This window comes from Hesperophylax consimilis, chromosome 5 (genome assembly GCF_061612785.1).
Source record: "Hesperophylax consimilis isolate HC1 chromosome 5, BYU_Hcon_1.0, whole genome shotgun sequence".
NCBI classification, from domain to species: domain Eukaryota; kingdom Metazoa; phylum Arthropoda; class Insecta; order Trichoptera; family Limnephilidae; genus Hesperophylax; species Hesperophylax consimilis.
Window position 1 is genome coordinate 15,050,393 of NC_142840.1, and position 18,977 is coordinate 15,069,369.

The window sequence follows — 18,977 nt, forward strand, 5'->3', positions numbered from 1 at the left end:
TAATACTTTGATTATAATTATGAATCAATTCCCGTACAATCAGTAGAAACTTGATTCGCTGTGAAAGGTAATGTCAAACGGTGACCGGATAAATCATCAAAATGATAATTAATCACATCTTTAAAAAGTTATATAAAGTCAGGGAAAGTGATGAAACAATAACTTTATTCACTGGGTTAAGTAGGTTAGGTTAGGTTAGGTTTAATTTTTTTTTTCATCGTTTTTAATGACTTTATATAACTTTTTAAAGATGTGTTGAATAGTCACTGTGTTGAGTTATCATGGAACCATGTCAAACAATAATAATTAAAGTGTTTTTATTAATCTAACTATATGGTAATTATTTGGCTTTATTATCACAATGTTAATAATTAACCACTAATTACTAAATAATATCGGTGAGTGTATCAGAAACAAAAATAACATACTATTTGTACAAGTTTAGCAAAAATCTTATGATTCAGTTGTGACACCTATATGTATAGTTTATAAATATGGCATGTCTTTCTGTAAACAAAACTTTAGCTTGGTGTGGTATAAAAAAAGATCTTTGTAAAATAAGAAGTATTAATTTAAAGGTAAGAATTTAAATGTGCCTAATATTACAAAATAATCATTTAAGTGAATTTGGCAACATATTTTTATCTACTAAAAATTATACAGTGCTTTTTAACTACTTTAAATAAAAAAAAAAAAAACTATGCAACTGCGGAAAGAAATTGTACTAATAAGAATATGTAATGTATCAATCTTAAGCTTAGAATGTAATAAAATATATATTGTTCAAATACACATACGAATACATATTTTATAAAAAACATACTTTGTATATTCACAAACCTTATCATAAACATACTGAAAAGTCTTTATTAATTTATATACACATGTTTTTTATTTTTATATTTACAAATTATTAAAATGAACGCTAGTTATCACCTCTAAGTCTAACGAAACCAATAAGTCTTTAACATCTAGGAACCTATTGTTCAATGTCATAATTTTAGCTTAGCTTATCAGCAGAAAAATATATTATTCTCTTTAATTATTGTGTTGAATGTAAGTGTTTAAGATTTACATTTATGATAATACCGCATTCCAAAATAGTCTATCAACAAAGGACATTATGAATACTTTTGAATGTGTTTATTAAGTAAAGACACAAACCAATTTGAAGCAAACCCTACAAAGCGTCGACAAAGTGCTGAATGAGCCAAGGGGTCACGGCATCTCCATTGGTGTTGTAATCCCCACTCTTGAGATGCTTGGATCTTTTGGAGCTCGATCTGCACTTTACCTTTCTACACAACTTCAGCATGTTTCCTAAACGAATGGCATAGAAGCACCTTCCTCTCTTCAGGTTGACTCTCTGCAAGTCAGACTTGTTGCATCGCAGCAATGATTCGTGTGGATCCATTGTCACCGAACTGTTTAAATTAACACTGTTTATGACATACTTATCACCGTCATTCAACGCCTCCATATTTCTTTGATAATTTGAATCGTTTTTCCTGGCATCTGTTATATTCGTGAATCCATTAAGTATGTTTGGTGAGCTTGCGTTAGATACACCATGTTTCTGTTGATCAGTATTAAATTTGGAATGTGCATTATCTACTTGACCTACCGAGTCCTTGTTATTTACTGGTTTCTGAAATGCATTCAGGTGTTTGTGTGTATTGGAGTGTGTATGAGGATTGATGGTGTATTCATTGTTGTTTCTTGGGACAGAAGATTGATCGAGGATAGAGTGATCCAAGCAGGTTCTTCCACGCTGAAAATTAAATACGAAATTATTATTACATGTACCTAAGCTCTTATTCAAATTGTCATAGTTTTTAACTTTTTCAAAACTATTTAAATCAACCCAAAATTATAAATTTACTGCAGTTTTAAATAAATAAGTCTTTTAAGCATTTTATTTTTGCCATCTATTGACAAATAAGTTAACTATTTGAAAGTTCGTAGTGTGTAATTGGAATCATAGATGGCAGTAAACAAAAGTAAAGCTTCAAAATCAATATTATTACACAGCAATGTTTATAGTTTGTTTGCCCTGAGTACTAACAAATGCCACCGTGTCGAAAGGCTCGGCAGTCCTAACGCCCTATCCATAGATCAAGTCTATTGTTCAATCCCTTCCCACATGTTTTCCTCAAACCCAAAGACAATTTACTATGCAATCCATCGTCCGTAGGCACTTAAATATTTAACTCTAAAATTATATTATTGCCATCTATTGACAAAATAGTGAACTCATTTAAAATAAATAGGGAAAAATTTAATTCATAGATGGAAAAACAAAAATATTTCTGATGTTTAGTTTTTAACCACTAACCAGCATAAGATAACCACCACTCAAATTGAAACACTGAAATAAGATTCAGCAAACCAAATGAAGAAGGGTCTAAGCCTCATACTAAAAACAAAAAAAATTAAGAATCAACAAAAACTGCAAATGACTTTATATAGGGACTAACCAAATTCGAACTGTCTTCTTCTGAGAGTGGTTGTGGCAAATAGAAATTGGCACGGTTGCTGAGTTCTTGTCGGAGTTTCCATTGGTGAAGGTAAACATCCCGGGCGTAGTGGACGGCTCCTCCCCAACGCTTGCCCACGTGCCACCTTGAACGATACAATAAGCAAATAAGATTATAAATATAATAGATATTGGGAGAAGGCCATATTGACATTTCAAATCACGTCATAGAAGATAGATTTATGGGATAATGTTATGTGTCCCTCGCCGGGAGCAGATGGTGAACACTGCAGTGTCCAAAAATTTGGCAAAAAGGAGAGAACGGGCTTAATACCCTAAAAATAAATCATTATAATATTTTTAGCCGTAAGAATCTTAAATGCGTTTGAAATCATCGAAACATCTTACAAATCATTAGTAATTACAATTAAATCATAAATAATTGCAAAATTTGTCTCTAAAATGTTGAAAAATCCATTTCTTTAATTTCCCATATTTTATAATTAGAAACACAAATAAATAAAGTAGCACATAAAGGTTCTAGATTTTTGCTACATCCATTGATTAAAAAATAATTATTCAGATATTTGTGTATTTTGGCTTCAAATCCAAATATAAGTTTAGTATGAAAAAGGGCGCGCAACCGTTCCTTAACTTTTTATTTACAATTAAGAACTAAAACGAATGCATAGTTTTATAATTGATTCATTTCTGTTATGATAAAAAATTGCATATAAATGTACATAGGGTCTTAGATTCATATTACATTTTGATTTTAGTAAGTGCCATAAACCTAAGAATTTGTAATTACCTTGTAACAAGTTGAAGAATTCTGGATCTCTGTCCAAAGGACCTCAGAAGAAGGCAAGCTCCTCGAAGTGAAACTATGTCTCCTTTATCCTGGGTTGATTTCTTTTCGCTGACCCCCAGTGCTATCAGGTATATCTTCAGAGCTTCCATTCGATAGGCTGAAAGTAGAGACATTATACATACATATGTAGAAAATACACACATAATATTATTTGTGGGAGCATACTTAATATATTGAAAGGAAAGAATGTAAATTTATCATAAAATATTTTTTTATGTGAATACTCCACCTAGTGGGACGATGGTTTAGTTTTTTGACTGAAAAGAGTGTGGAAGGGAAGTAGATGGGGAGGAAGGTAGGGAAGTAGGTACCTAATCGGATCTGGTCACGAAATACGACTGACGACATTCCAATAAAATAGATTCAGAATGGTGGTCTTTGACCAGGGCAATAGAGTATCTACCACTTTAGATGTGATCAAATAACTCAAAAACGATGTACCGTATACTTTGTATTTACCATTATTTTCAAGCCAGTGAGCAAATCTAGCGTAGTGCTCCCAGTTGTTTGGCTCCAGGGAAATCACTTTCTTCAGCAAAGGACCTTTCAGAGGTTCCGACTTCAGGGTTACCAATTCCAAATACGCCAGCACAAATTTTGGATCCAGAGTCACACACCTCTCTAGCATGTGCAGAGATTCTGCTGTCCGGTTGTCGCTCCTGGAAAAAAACATTAGATTGAAATTGAAAGCATGTAAGTAAAACAAACAGAGATTGGAGAAGATACATTTTTTCTTTTAGTACTGTGTCTGTGAATTGGTCCCATTCTACAACATTTTAATGTAATGATGTGACAAAAGTTTCAACTGTATGGATCCAGTGGGATTATGAATGTGTTTCCCAATATTGATGAAAGCGATATGGTGAATACAGTAACGGTTCTTCACGTAGGACTCTATGTAGGATATAAAACATGAAATACAATGTTTTCATAATGAATACTAAACGTTTTTTTGTATCCGAAAACTGGCATACACAGTATTATTATAAATTCTCCAACAGATTTCAAGTAAGTTTTATTTTAAAAGTTACCTGTATAACTTTCCCAGATTATAATGCGCGTTCACATGGTCACGGGAGTATCGGATAGCTGCCAAAAAGTGTTTCTCAGCTTTAGTAGTTTCTACTATCAATGTTCCCAAATTATTGTGGGCACTTGCATAGCTCGGCCATAACCTACAAAGACAAATAAAAAATATTAGTTACCACATCATTAGAAATACAAATAATATTCTTTGGAAATATGTTCATTTACAAAAAACTCCTGTTCTCATTTTGTGGAAATGCTAAATACAGTCTGAATGCTGAATACAGTCTGAATACCGAATACAATCTGAATTTTTGAATTTGTAAAATAACTCATTTCTTATATTATGCACCAAAAAGTAATGTTTGTTATGTATAAGAAATTAAATAATTTTATTTTATTGTTACACTGTAGACATAGACATCCAAATTGATAGAGTTGCCCTAACATGAAATCTGGGTATCATTTCGAGGAGCTGCACGGAGAGAAATGAGTATTGCTGATTTATTAAAATCCTGTTAAAAATGGGATAGTATGCCGTTTCCTAATAATCTTTTAGTACATTTAGAATATATCGAAACACGCGATCATGCACATGTGTTTGTCCTGATAGTACACAATGACGAAATGCGAAAATATTAGTTTTTTTTTATGAACACGTGTTCCGACATCGCCATAACACATTTGTGTTTTACAGATGGTTTATTAGGAAACTTGTCACTTCATTCGTTAAAGGCCTGCAGTCCCGTTTTTAACCATATTACCTTAAAATAATTATATAAATATTAGGTACATAAAAAAAATCGGTCCCTTAGTGGTCTGTGGTCTGTTTTTTGTGAAATGCGTCGAAGCGTAAACCCAGGTGTGTTTTAACCCTTTAGTTGCCAAACAAAGGAAAAGAGTAAATTAAAAAAAATCATATAGTTCAAATGGAGAAAGTAAAGTTTTTTTGGAATCTCTTTGTGATTTACCAGTTTCCCGCTTGTATAATGAGTTTCCGGACACCATGTGTTTAGAACCGCACAAACTCAGAGTTCGAAATTTACTATTCAGTTACAATCTGTAATACCTTAAGGCTTCGTTGTAGTGGGTAACTGCATTATCAGGTTGATTAGAGTCCCTCAGAAAGTTGGCGTAGTTGTAGTGCATCTTGGCATTGTGGGGCAGAGCGGCCAATCCGGACCTGGAATCAAAAACACCCACGCACACGTTAGGGCTAAATCTTTCATAAATATTTTTTTATGTTAGCGCTACATAAGAGGCCTGTAAATAATAATTTCCCTCAGGGCCTTTCAATCTTTTACCGAAAAATATTCAACTGATAACTAAACATCCTCAATATTTAAAAGAGGTAAAATTATGGCTTTTCAATACAGCAGTTGAAACTATTTTTATTTAATATGCATCACTTTAAGTTTCTCACAAACTAAACACTTATAATTTCAATATACACTATAATTGTAAACAGTTTTTATACAAACCGCTTAGACAATTGTAATCTTGTTTTTGTTTTATATGCCCACAGTTTGTTTCTTTGTAGGTACAATAATATGTTGTATTTAAATATATTACCCACGCAAAGGCTGCGCCTTAGTGGGTTACCATTATTCTTATAGATTTTTTATAAAATTGTATGTACTTAGTGTAAAAAATGGGAAAAATAAAGGTATTTAGAAAAAAATCCTTGCCCCTTTTAAGTACAAAATATTTTTTTATTTTAAAATCTGAGAACAGAGGTAGGTAGACATATTCGGTAGAATACTCATAATACTTGCTAAATAATTATTACCAAACGTAGGTGTTGGAAAGCCAACTTTTTTGTAATTTGTTCGGTTGACTTTGGGAGCCTTTAAATATTGCTTTTAGGGTCAGGAGGCACCCAGGAGGGCCCATTCATGTCCCGACTCCACGGAAAACCCAAGCAAATTTACAGACATTCGAAATGTAAAATGGTCGTGTCAAAGCAGGTCTTCGCTACGCTCAGAAAATAACCATTTACAATGGTGGTACATAAAACCTTTAATTAGTGAATAATTTAATAGCATGGAGAAAAATGAGAATTGCTAATTTATTAAGAATTTCTTCAAATTATTAGTAATCCGGTTAAAAACGGGATTGCAACTGTTAACAGTAGACTCTCGTTAATTGTATCAACAAATTATAAACGTGGTTGCATAATGGTGGCTTTTTGCTCGGCCGATATTGCTTCCAACCAATGCAACCGCTGGTAACCAATGTTTTTTCACGTCACAGGTTATCGTGTCTCAGTTTTTCAGTGCCTCTTTTCAAGTTACAATTCTCGTGTTACAGTTCAAAAACTCAATCATCACATTACTAAAATCTTATTAAAATGTTATTAATCTTTTAAAAATTATGTTTAGGTTGTACCTGAGAAGTGTCTCTCTGGACTTCCAGTCCCGGTTTCGCTGCAGCGTGCGCGCGGCACTGCCCACCAGCAGCACGAGCAGTCCCGCGCATACCAAAACGCGCGCACCACGCCCGCGCCACCACACCGCGCGCGCACCTATTGTAACCACCAGCACGCCTCCCACACTGCAATACACAACAACATTACAGTTAAGGATAACACATAACAAACAAAATATGGATCCATAAGAAAAACAGAACAAAGAGTTACAAAAATTCTCAACCCATCCTAACCGGTACTTACAAGTTAGTGTGATTATGCTAAGGTGAACCTTATTTGGATTTTAGGGTGAATTGCCTAATACAAAAAAAAAAAACCTTATTTGGTTTAGAAATTAATCTGATTTTGAATTAGAGATACTTTCACCGCGGTAAAAGTGTTTCCTGTTAAAAAATTAGGTAAAATTAGAATTCTAAATAAATTACTGAAATGACACTTCATTTCAAGCTAATTACTACAAGAAACAAAAAATAACTATGTACGGCGGGATGGTTTCAATTGTTTTCAATCAAGAGTTCAAAATTTCCCGTGTTTTGACGCCATCAGATGCTATGATTGATCTTTTTAGTATGATGCGACGTTTGCAGGAAGATTTTTTGTTTGAACCTAAACACGAACAGATTATTTAAATAGCAAACATAAGAACATATAACATATTTCTTGTGTGGTTTTCCATGTCCTCCGACGTAAATATTTTTTTCTTGTTCTAATTAAGTTGAAACGAAGTGATATTCAAATAAATTGTGCATATTAAGATTGAAGCGGGATTATAGAATTTTACCATAAATAATGTAGGTATTCCTTTGAATAAATTGTCATTTTCCAAAAGAGTGCTCGAATTCTGCATTATGTTTATGTATCTTATTTTTTATCTAATACAAATGCAATACAAAGAATATTTACAAAACATTCTTCAACCTCGTAACAAACTTCAACTTAAATATGATTTAAGATTTTCACGGCCAAAAGTTTTTTTGTTATTTGTTTTTGGGGTATTATGCCGTGTTGCGCTAACTCCTTCTTTAGCCAATTAGTAATGAATAGTATGCTCAAGTATGAATACTACTCTAGTATGAATACTATGCTAAAGAAGGAGTTAGCGCAACACGGCATAATACCCCAAAAACAAATAACAAAAAAACTTCAACTTGCTGAAAAAATATATCTCTCGTTCAAACATAACTATCATGTTATCTGTAATCTCTAAATATTATAAAACAAAGTCACTATCCACGTCTGAGATCATTCAGAGAATTTCTTCCGGAAGGTTTATATATATAAAACATACATATTAAATATAGAAAGTAGAGAAAAATCGATGTTTTGTAATTAAGATGAAAAAAATATAATTTCGGGCGCTTACATTGCTAAAGCTGGCTAAACATTATGAGATCATCACAACCTCAAAATTTTACCCCAAAGTAAGTTAAGTCCCCAACCAAAGTTGGTACACGTCAGCTAGTACTAAAATAAAGTAGCTATCCGCGTCTGTCTGTTTGTGCGCTTGGTTCTTCTAAACTACGCAATGGATTTTGATAGGGTTTTTACTATCATTTGGACAATTTCTTCCGGAAGGTACATGCTCATAGACATGAATATTAGTAGACCTGCCCTAAGTGATTAAAAGCGTATTATCCCCACTCCCCATACCGGTTCCATTGGAGCCGGCTGGGCTCGCGTATGGCCTCAAGTGAAATTTGAAAACGTGACGTCATCATTCTTGTGCGAACTATGGTCGAGGCATCATCGGTTCATTTTACAAAATAACACGGCAAAATGTTGACTTGTGATATGAAAACTTGTAAAAATAGATGTGAAAAAGAGAATAAACCCAATTATCGTATTACATTCCATAAGTAAGCATTATTTTACTCTATTTTAAGCTTATTCACACCGTATTATATGGATCAGTTTTAGAAACATATACTATCACATCACAATGTAGCGATTCTCAAGTGTGCTCATCGTTGTTTACTGGGGTAAGTAAATTATGAAACATTTGTAAAAGTGTCTTAACTAAATACTCTGAAACTAACTACGACTCTGCAAACAGAAGAAATTTACTTTGCCGAATTTGGACTTCGCAAATTAGTTCATAACGTGGCGAGTAATTTGCGCTCCCATGTAAAAATGTCTATTCATTCAAAAGCAGATTTTACTTTTAAGAAGTAAATGGTGATATTATAATGCGAGATGCCTATTTACTGTCAGATTGATTTATTGACGAATCACAGTCAGCTTCACTCCCTTCGTTCTTCAACAGTTGATTTTACCCCTCGCCATTATCTTCTCGTCTATTAATTCCTATGTCTGTGTACATGCTATATAATTCATGCATATTATATTTATAGAAAATGGAGAAAAGTCGAGCAACGCCAGGTACACGTCAGCTAGTTATTATTGTAATTACAATTGGCAACGGTCTTCTCTGGTAAGAATTTGTGCGCGCTTATTTCTATCTTTTTTACGGAGAAGTCACCATATACATTATGCTGTTTATGATTACAGCATATTCCTGGTGCATTATTATATCCCTGATAAGGCTATATTTTAAAGCCAGCAGCAGCACCTATTTATGCATTTAAACAATTTTATAACATATTTAGGTAGTTAGCAATATCTATGAAATTAATTTCCCAACATTTTCTAATTTAAACACCTCTTCATTTCTGTTAAATTCTCGCATTCTTTTGAGCCCAAGTCAAAATTTTGAAAACTGAACGTTAAAACCCAGTCGAATTAAGCGTTGGAGGATGTGCTTTAGAACTTAAATGTTTTCTAAATAAATAGCGCTTTATGTATTTGTGTAGATTTGTTATTTATTGGCTCGCCAACAAAATACGTCACATAATTATAACAGTAATGAACAGCTACATATACATGATTGCAATTATAGGTGAGCATACTATTCATTACTATATTCTTTGTGCAATGATATGTTTAAATTATAGGTACATTTATTATAACTGGATTGTTCTCACGTAAGTAAGATCGTTTGTAAAAAACCCATTATAAATAAATAAACATTATTTAAAGAGGTCCAAAGTTAAATATTTGTAAATACATACACATATATTTTCTTTAACGTATGTTTGGATTGTAAACAGTTTTTACAAACATAATCAAAAGAAGCACCGAAGCAAGAAGCAGAATAATAACATAGCTATAAACTTTGAGCTTTGAACGACAAAAATACTGCTTTGGACGATTTTTTTCCTTAAATACTAGATTAGAAATTCAACGAACTTCACACCTTTTGATAAAAATAAGATAAAAAGAGGGATTTTTGGTAAATAATTAAAATATCCTAATAAAAGGTAATGCGCAAAAGAAAAGCCCAACTTAGTATGTATTTATTCACAATAAGAGTCTGCATAAACTACGGATTAAAATGGTAAAACGTAATGAAAACCTTTTCCGCTTAATAAAATCGAATATATATATAATTATTCTATCCTTCTCGTAAACATTTTCTTTACATAAACTTTGTCGATTTAAATACCGAGATACTTAGGTAAATTTTTATAATACCACATTGAGGCAGGATTTATCTAAAAAGGCACTTATTTGCTTCCAAGTATTATGCCGTATAAACCGACAATAATATAAAAGGATTTAAAAATTAATGAAACTCCCACTGAATTCTGAATAACAATCATTCCACGGGTACATAATTTATTCTTATATTATTTTCTTAGTGGGTGCTTGCTTAGGACTAGGCATGATCATGAATTTATTTATGAGATGATTTGAATTAATCCCTGGGATTAAATAAAATGTCTAGATATAGTATCACTAGGGTGATAGTGGCAACGCCATGAGCGTATCAGATAGTAAATATTAGATAGTGGACGAGTGCGTAGCATCCACACGAATCTGCTCTATGTAGCTAACTTTATGATGAAACTGGCTTTTAAGGTTTGATGGCGTATGTCTATAGTGTATGACTATATACCTCACATTTTTGTGAACTGACTGGTTTGATTCTTTGAATTCACAAGGTTTTGTGGAGATGTGTTTTGTATTTATAAGCAATTGAAACTATTTTATAGAGCAAAAAATCTCGAACGGTGGGTTGGGCTTTGGGTCAGCTTCAAGAAATTTGTACTTTTTTCCATTTGAAAATTCCAGGTCTGCAAAAACAGATGAGCCAGCACATCCTGAGATACGAAGCTTTGAAATACAAATTTATTCGTATTAGTGTCGAGACATGGGTGAAGCCGGCTAAAGCTTTACATTAGGCACAATAATATTAAATTCTCCAAATATTGATAAAGAAACGAGCACTTAACATTTCTTACTTTGTGTAAAACCACTTTATTGAGTTATATAGGTCGACCGGTTTCGGTTGCACTCAACCTTCTTCAGGACAATGGAAATATAAACTTTATTAAATACAAAGGACAATTACAAGGTAAACAAAAGGAAAAGAGAACGTATGTGCTATAGGGAGAGAGCATCAAATACAGGCTGCTGGAGGGGTAGGTAGAGGGGTAGGGGAAGGGTGGGGGTTACCCAGGGAAAAGGGAACAACTTTAAAATTGGACTGTCGGTTAATTCTAACTGTTTATTTAAAAGTGTGCAATTATTATTATTTTTATTCTATTCGGATATTTCCAATGCTCCTAAATGTTCTTTTATTTTCTCTTTACAAATAGTTAAAACTTTGGCTACGTTATTATTAGTATGGAAGGCCGGCCTCATTTCTAAAGGAAGTTTAGACGTGCAAAGGGAAGAGAATTTACTTATGTACAAAATACTACGCCATTGGGTAGTTAATTTACTATTAATATTGATAGTTGATAGGGCATTATATTTGATGTATTTAATTTAGTTAATATTTCCATTGTCCTGAAGAAGGTTGAGTTCAACCGAAACCGGTCGACCTATGTAACTCAATAAAGTGGTTTTATACAAAGTATTTTTTTTCTTCATTTATATAATATCAAGCCACAAAGTGTTAGCTTTCTTCGATAACTTAATATTTCACTAACGATCGAAAATTTTGGGTTTTATAATAAATCTATCGATTTTCCGATACACCACGAACAAAATCGTCTTCCATGTTCCATGTTCCATGTCTGAATCTGTTCAAGAATTCATTCCCATATCTGTCGCACGTACGTACAATACTATATGTTTTAGGTTGGTTTATTTTGTCGGTTCGCTTTTTGAACTCACAGTTAAGTAATATAAAAATGAACATGAGCTTGGCTGAAAAGACTTGCAGAACATTTGAAAGAAGCAAAGAAGGTGAACGAGAGTTATATCCCATTCCTTTATTCTCGTTTAATATTGCAAGGGGTACGGATCCCGGAATTGCTACTAGCTTCCTGAAAAAAATCGCTCGGAGCCACTCGGATACATATTGTGGTTCAGAAGCACAAACCTTTTCAACCGTCCAACTATAAGAAATGACTTGAAGTATCTTTCAGGGAAATGCTACCATTTCTTGACTACTTGTGAATCATAAAAGAAACAATATAAATTACGTATCATGTAATGACGGGCGATACAGAAGAAGAACATTGAAAGGACTGAAATAATTCGTAAATATTTCTATACATCTCAAACTTATTTAGGACGATCATGAAATGGGCATGAACCTAGTACGGCGCACTTTGGACGGAATGGAAAAAAACGCGAATTAAGTGGTTTTTGCATACGTTAATTTTTTTAATATTTATATTTTTTTAGTGTAGTACAATAGTTTCTGCATTTTATGTGTTAATTTAAATATGTCAATAGGGCTTGATGGAAGTTTGGCAACGCTGCAAAGTGTGTCGTATGTTGAATGTTCGGCATCGCGTTTTTCAGTTCATTCCTACGGGTGAGCAGAGACGGTTGTGTAATAAGTGACTTTTGGATATATTTACAAAAGTTTCTTATGGCTGACATTCCTCAAGGTATTCTTAATTTAATTTACAAAACTATATATCAATATATCATGTGTGTGAGATTTGAACTAACATCTAATTTTACACTATTTTTGAATTTTTTTGCTGTTAAAATGCATATTTCAATTAGCATTTAGAAACAAAACATCGTTTGTTCCCATTTATGAATATATAAGTATTGTAGACTGAAGTCTCACCTTTAATGTCATATATAAATTGTGATCATCTTTTGTCCTTCCTTGAACAATTTTGTTATTTTCAGGAAGGCCTATATGCATTCTCCGGAGAGAATTATTCGAGGCATTAAAAAAACGGGGTATATTAAATGCCACTTCTGCGAAATTAAAATAGTTTTTAATTAATTACGTAACACAAAAATACCGCATAGCGGCAGGTTCTAACATTTTGAGCCCTACATTTTACTAAAACATTAAGAATTTTTCACTACAATTAATGACGAAATGGAGAAAAAGCCATTTATAATAATAAATTAATATTTTTACTTAAAAATAGTTATAATTCATTAATAAGATTAAAAAAAATATTGCACTAATATTTAGCCACCAAACAATTAATTCGTGTTTTTTCTTCATTCCGTCCACTGTGCGGCGTAGCGACCACTAAAATGAATTACAACATGTAAAAATGCCAAATATAATAGGTATAAATGTCACGATTTATAAATTTCTTCATAATATACCTACATATCTATATGAAGACGAGAGATATCTTGCTGACCCGTTTAATGAAATATAGAATTCCAGATTCCAGAACCAGAATTATGCATATGTTTATAAAAATAATAATCTACTGCATCCTCATTACTGTACGCAACGAAATCTGATTGACAGGAACTACTAAACAGAGAAAAATGAATCGGTTTTGCTAATTTATTAGGAATCTCTTCAAATTATGTTTTCGGACATCGTGATAATAAAAGTTTATCCGGATTATAAATAATTTGAAGACATTATTAAAATTTTTATTTTTTTATTTTTCGGAATAACTTTATTGAGTAAAACCTCAAATTGTAATATTTAAATATTGAAGACAATGTTAGTGATTTCTAAACGAAAATCTGAAACAGAAAAATCAGAAAAGGAAACGGTCACATCTGGGACTCGAACCCAGGACCCTTGTCTTTCCGTGACAGTGCTCTACCAACTGAGCTAATGGGACCCTATTCCCCTCGGTCACTTTTAACTGTATCATACTTCGAAAAAGAACTACTAACATTGTCTTCATTTTTTCACCGCACATTTTTTTTATTGGTAACTATCTTTATGTATGATCGCAAGATTCAAACCGAACTAAATGCAATCCAGACAGCGTCTTTTTAGATAAACCTATCTTATTTTTTTATTTTTAATGTGCGACATCTGTTGACTTTCCTGCAAGTCTAGAATGAATATTTTTATTTTTCGGAATAACTTTATTGAGTAAAACCTCAAATTGTAATATTTAAATATTGAAGACAATGTTAGTGATTTCTAAACAAAAATCTGAAACAGAAAAATCAGAAAAGGAAACGGTCACATCTGGGACTCGAACCCAGGACCCTTGTCTTTCCGTGACAGTAAGGTGGAGCGTTCTAGTATGGAGAATTTTTTTTTCGTAATATACGATTCGGCATACGCGGGATTGGTGCTCCGTTATGTACTTATCTTAAATAAAAAATATAAAAAATATTTATTTATAATTACGACATCGCCACCACTTTGAATTTTTGATAAAAACACTGAAAACACCAATAATGTTCTCCCGATTCTTAGAAATGCTTATAATTATGTAAAAAAAAATTGAGTGTTTATTTATTACCTATGATATAATTACATTATTATTTTATAATATAATTATAAAGTAGGACTGTAGGAACAGTTAAACTATTCCCACACAGCAACGAATCCTTCTACCCCAAACGCGTATCAAACAGGGTGAAGTGTATCGCGTATCATCTTGGCGAAGTTTCCGATCCGCTAGACATTATCTAGTAGATCGGGGTACTGACGCTATTCCTTCTTGTAGTTTAAACTTTAGACTCTCAAAAAAATGTGCTTCGTCTTCAATTCCTCAAGAAATAGTGCAAAGTGAAGCACAACCAAATAATTCTCACCATGAGGTGAAAGACTTCCCTGTTGTGGCCAGAACATTAGACAGATATTGTATTTCAGATCGAGCAGGAGCTGCAATTGTTTTCGCTGTATTACAAGATGTTGGCTTAATTTCACAGAACGATACATCTCGCGTTGTGTATAGGAGTAAAATTCGCCGAGCTCGAATGAAGAAAAGAACTGCCCTTACTAGTAAGTCGTTAGTAATTGATTCCAATCAATTTGGTTTATACTTCGACGGACGGAAGGACAAAACTTTAAGCATGGAGGACAACCGGCTAACAGTAATAATTGAAGAACACGTTAGTTTAGTAAAAGAACCAGGTAGCGAGTACATGGGACATTTTTCATTAAAAACCGGAAAATCTGAAGCAATAAGTAATGGAATTATTTCATTACTGTCTTCGAAAGATATTGCTTTGGAAAAAATTGTTGCAATTGGATACGACGGAACTGCAGTTAATACGGGGTACAAAGGAAGTGTTATTCGGCGCCTTGAATCACATCTGAAACGGCCTTTACAGTGGATTGTCTGTCAATTACAAGCAAACGAACTCATTTTGCGACATCTCTTTGAGAACATCGACGGAACCACGACTGGACAGCAAAGTTTCACTGGAATTATTGGTAAATCTTTAAATAAGTGTGAACAACTTCCTGTCGTGAAATTTAAAATCATTCAATGTTCATTACCAAGTATGACAAATACACAGTATGATCAGCTGTATCTACTGAAAATGTGTAAAACTATTGACTCCGGATTCTGCAATGAAAATTTATCAAAAACAAATCCCGGTAAAATTGTACAATCCAGGTGGCTCACTACAGCGAATCGGATTCTTCGGCTTTACATTTCTACCCTAAAACCATAAAAAAATATGGTAACTTTAACGACATTTGTATTAATAGTTTACGCACCTATGTGGTTCAACATTAAGACTAAACCATTATGTCTTTCCGGTGCAAGGCATTTACACGAAACAATAGTGCTTTCACGGTATTTGCCCAGTGATTTAAAAGATATTATTGATCCAGTAATCCAGCGTAATGGCTTTTTTGGGCATCATGAAAATATATTGTTAGCATAGAATCAGGCACTTTGAAGGTACGAATAAAGTCTGATTGCATTTTCATTTGCCGAGCTTTCAATATTCTTCTCAACGCCAACTCTCTTACGTATTTTCGGTTGTCGTTTAACATGGCTAACAATCAATGATGTATTATACCATATTTTAATTCATATGTATTATACCATCAATGATTGTTAGCCATGTTAAACGACAACCGAAAATACGTAAGAGTGTTGGCGTTGAGAAGAATATTGAAAGCTCGGCAAATGAAAATGCAATCATACTTTATTCGTACCTTCTAAGTGCCTGTTTTTGATTTTTCAGCAGATGATTATATTGATTTTATAAAGTGGGAAAATATAATCGAGCCACCACTAACCAAATTTGTAAGTGACGAGACAATTTTACAAGCCATTACCGATCACACGATAATTGAGGATGTCATACTACCAATGATAAAGAATTTTCCTTGCCACACTCAAGCTACAGAGAGATGTGTGAAAATTGTAACAGAAGCCTCAGCCGTTGTTTGTGGACCCTTGAGGCGAGATGGATTAATAAAAACAAGGTTAGAGTCACGACACCTTATGCCTATTTTTAACACCAAAATGCAGTACCGTTCTAAGTAACTTTTGTAATTTTCAAGTTTTTCAATGCGGTAAATAATATATGTACATTTTTTTATTTCCACTATTTGTTCCATTCTAACAATCTACGAATGTATTATCTGTAAAATAAATGATAAAATACAAATTTTATGTGTGTTTTATTTCGCGTACATGAGCTATAAATACTTAGGTAAAATCGGGAAAATGATAAAATATAAAGCTTTGGCGATGTCCAGGTTTTATGAATATATTTTTTTCATTATTTTTGTTGTAATTTTTAATATATGGAGCATCTTTTCCAACTATGTCGATTTCGAAATTCTCAAAAAAAAAATTTCACTCACACCTTACCGTGACAGTGCTCTGAAAAAAGTGCGCTCAGTGCGGTGAAAAAATGAAGACAATGTTAGTAGTTCTTATTCGGAGTATGATACAGTTAAAAGTGACCGAGGGGAATAGGGTCCCATTAGCTCAGTTGGTAGAGCACTGTCACGGAAAGACAAGGGTCCTGGGTTCGAGTCCCAGATGTGACCGTTTCCTTTTCTGATTTTTCTGTTTCAGATTTTCGTTTAGAAATCACTAACATTGTCTTCAATATTTAAACATTATTAAAAAATTAGCAATACTCATTTTTCTCTGTGTAACCTAAACAACGATAAACATATTAGTTACAATTATAATAATATTAAGTCAATTTATTATAATTAAGTTTATTCCTACTACATTTATGTATTCTTTCTTTTCTGTTTTTACTGGCACTACTCCCCAATTTAAATACGAGAATTGGTGTGTCTTTTGGGCTGGTTAGTTTTTTAAATCTGTATTTTTAAGTCTCTTTAAATAAATAGAACCGTACAGCCATATAAACAGCACTCGGCATTCGGCAGATCAATGGCAATATGATTTCGTACTAATAATAACATACTATAATCGTGATTTCGAAAAAAATCATTTGAATTATTGTAAATGTAAAAATTGGTTGTTTTTAAACTGATTTCACTAAATAAAACCTGAGATTTATCATAGAGGACCATCATTTTTATAAAGCGATTAATACCCCCATTGGTAACAGTAACAATTCAGACCTATTTTGTGATTTTACTCCGAAAAAATGGTAACATTTAAATTCAAGTGCCGCGCCGCCGCTCTACACGGGATTGATATCAGATTTTTAAATTTCGGCAATTTTCTGTAGCAATTGTTTTTCATGGATTTATATACTAAAATTAATCTGCACTGACTTTTTCAATTATTTAAGCACAAAAAAACATTTCTCTGAATTTACTCTGGGAGTGAAAATAGTTTGAAAAAAAAACATCAGAACGAATTGATATCAATCTTAAAAGTTTGCCTCACAGTAACTCATAAAAGGATTTGTAACAAATACATTATACTAAGAAGAAACAATTGTTTTAAAACAACCTATAAATGTATTCTTCGATACCCCAGTAGAGAGAATAATAACAAAGGTTGTAAATACGACAAAAATTTGCACATTCGGGGAAGGTTGCGATCAATGGACCAGCACAACGAATGGACCACTTCATTATTTCAGGATTCAAACTTTTCTGATTTCTCAGGTCAGGCCAAAAGGCAAATACTACCCCTTACAGACCTGCTTCTCTACTCTCAGTGTCTTCGCGACTTCCACCTGAGTGCTATGTTTTTCAGTATATCATCGCAGCTTACATATTAAATCCATTATTTTGATTGAATTTTGTATTTATTACGGTTGTAATTTATTATTAAATATACTCAAAAAGTCTTTATGTTATTTTATTAAAATGTTTTTTAAAAGAACAGCGATTTGCGATGGTTGGACCGCCATAGTGGCTCCACTATTGAAGCGGTCCAATAGTGGGAATGTTTTTTTTGCGTTTTCCATATTTTGGATTTTTTTAGGATGGCAGAAACAGGGCACAGTGGGATGAAACTAGCATGCTCTTGGCCTTGAAAACCTTGTCTCATAACCAAGTTGCTCTAAAAGCAGCAAGTAGGATGTATAGAGTACCTAAGGCTATACTAAAACGAAGACTCGACGGCCGAAACGAACAAGTGAAAGAGGAGCAGAAACTGATTGGATATGAAAAATTTGTCACCATTGTCCCATATTATAATATCTAATGACTAATATGACTCGGTGTCTAATAAATGTGCCAAGTCTTTGTTCAATAAGAGTCTGCCGGCATTAAAAAAGAGCTTGATTCTTTTTTTCATAGTACTTTTTTAAATGTACGAATTAAAAAGCACCAAATGAATATTTTTACAATACCTTACATTATTTCACTAATAAATAAACAATTAACCATCGATAATGTTTCGATGTTTTTTGTGTATTTTTAAAAATGTTTATTTTATGCCAAAAGAGCAAGATGTGTAAGAATATTGTCACTACCTTATACTATATGACTCAAATTAGGCAACACAACATTTTTTTTTTCACTTTTGTCGTGTAATGCTTAGTTCTAAAATTCTGTGACTTAAGGCCTA

The 18,977-nt window shown here is 33.0% G+C and overlaps 1 protein-coding gene across 1 annotated transcript in view; it reads right to left on the minus strand.

The window, feature by feature from the left end:
* Positions 1 to 707: 707 nt before the first annotated feature.
* LOC149423571 (protein O-mannosyl-transferase TMTC1-like) overlaps positions 708 to 18,977 on the minus strand; it is a 583,937-nt gene continuing 565,667 nt past the window's right edge. The window contains exons 8-14 of the mRNA XM_089632018.1: positions 6,762 to 6,926; positions 5,443 to 5,556; positions 4,379 to 4,522; positions 3,807 to 4,006; positions 3,288 to 3,444; positions 2,478 to 2,622; positions 708 to 1,771 (exon numbers count right to left, since the gene is read on the minus strand). Coding sequence (XP_089488144.1) covers positions 1,181 to 1,771; positions 2,478 to 2,622; positions 3,288 to 3,444; positions 3,807 to 4,006; positions 4,379 to 4,522; positions 5,443 to 5,556; positions 6,762 to 6,926 — 1,516 coding nt within the window. The 3' untranslated portion in view covers positions 708 to 1,180. The remainder of the gene's footprint in view (positions 1,772 to 2,477; positions 2,623 to 3,287; positions 3,445 to 3,806; positions 4,007 to 4,378; positions 4,523 to 5,442; positions 5,557 to 6,761; positions 6,927 to 18,977) is intronic.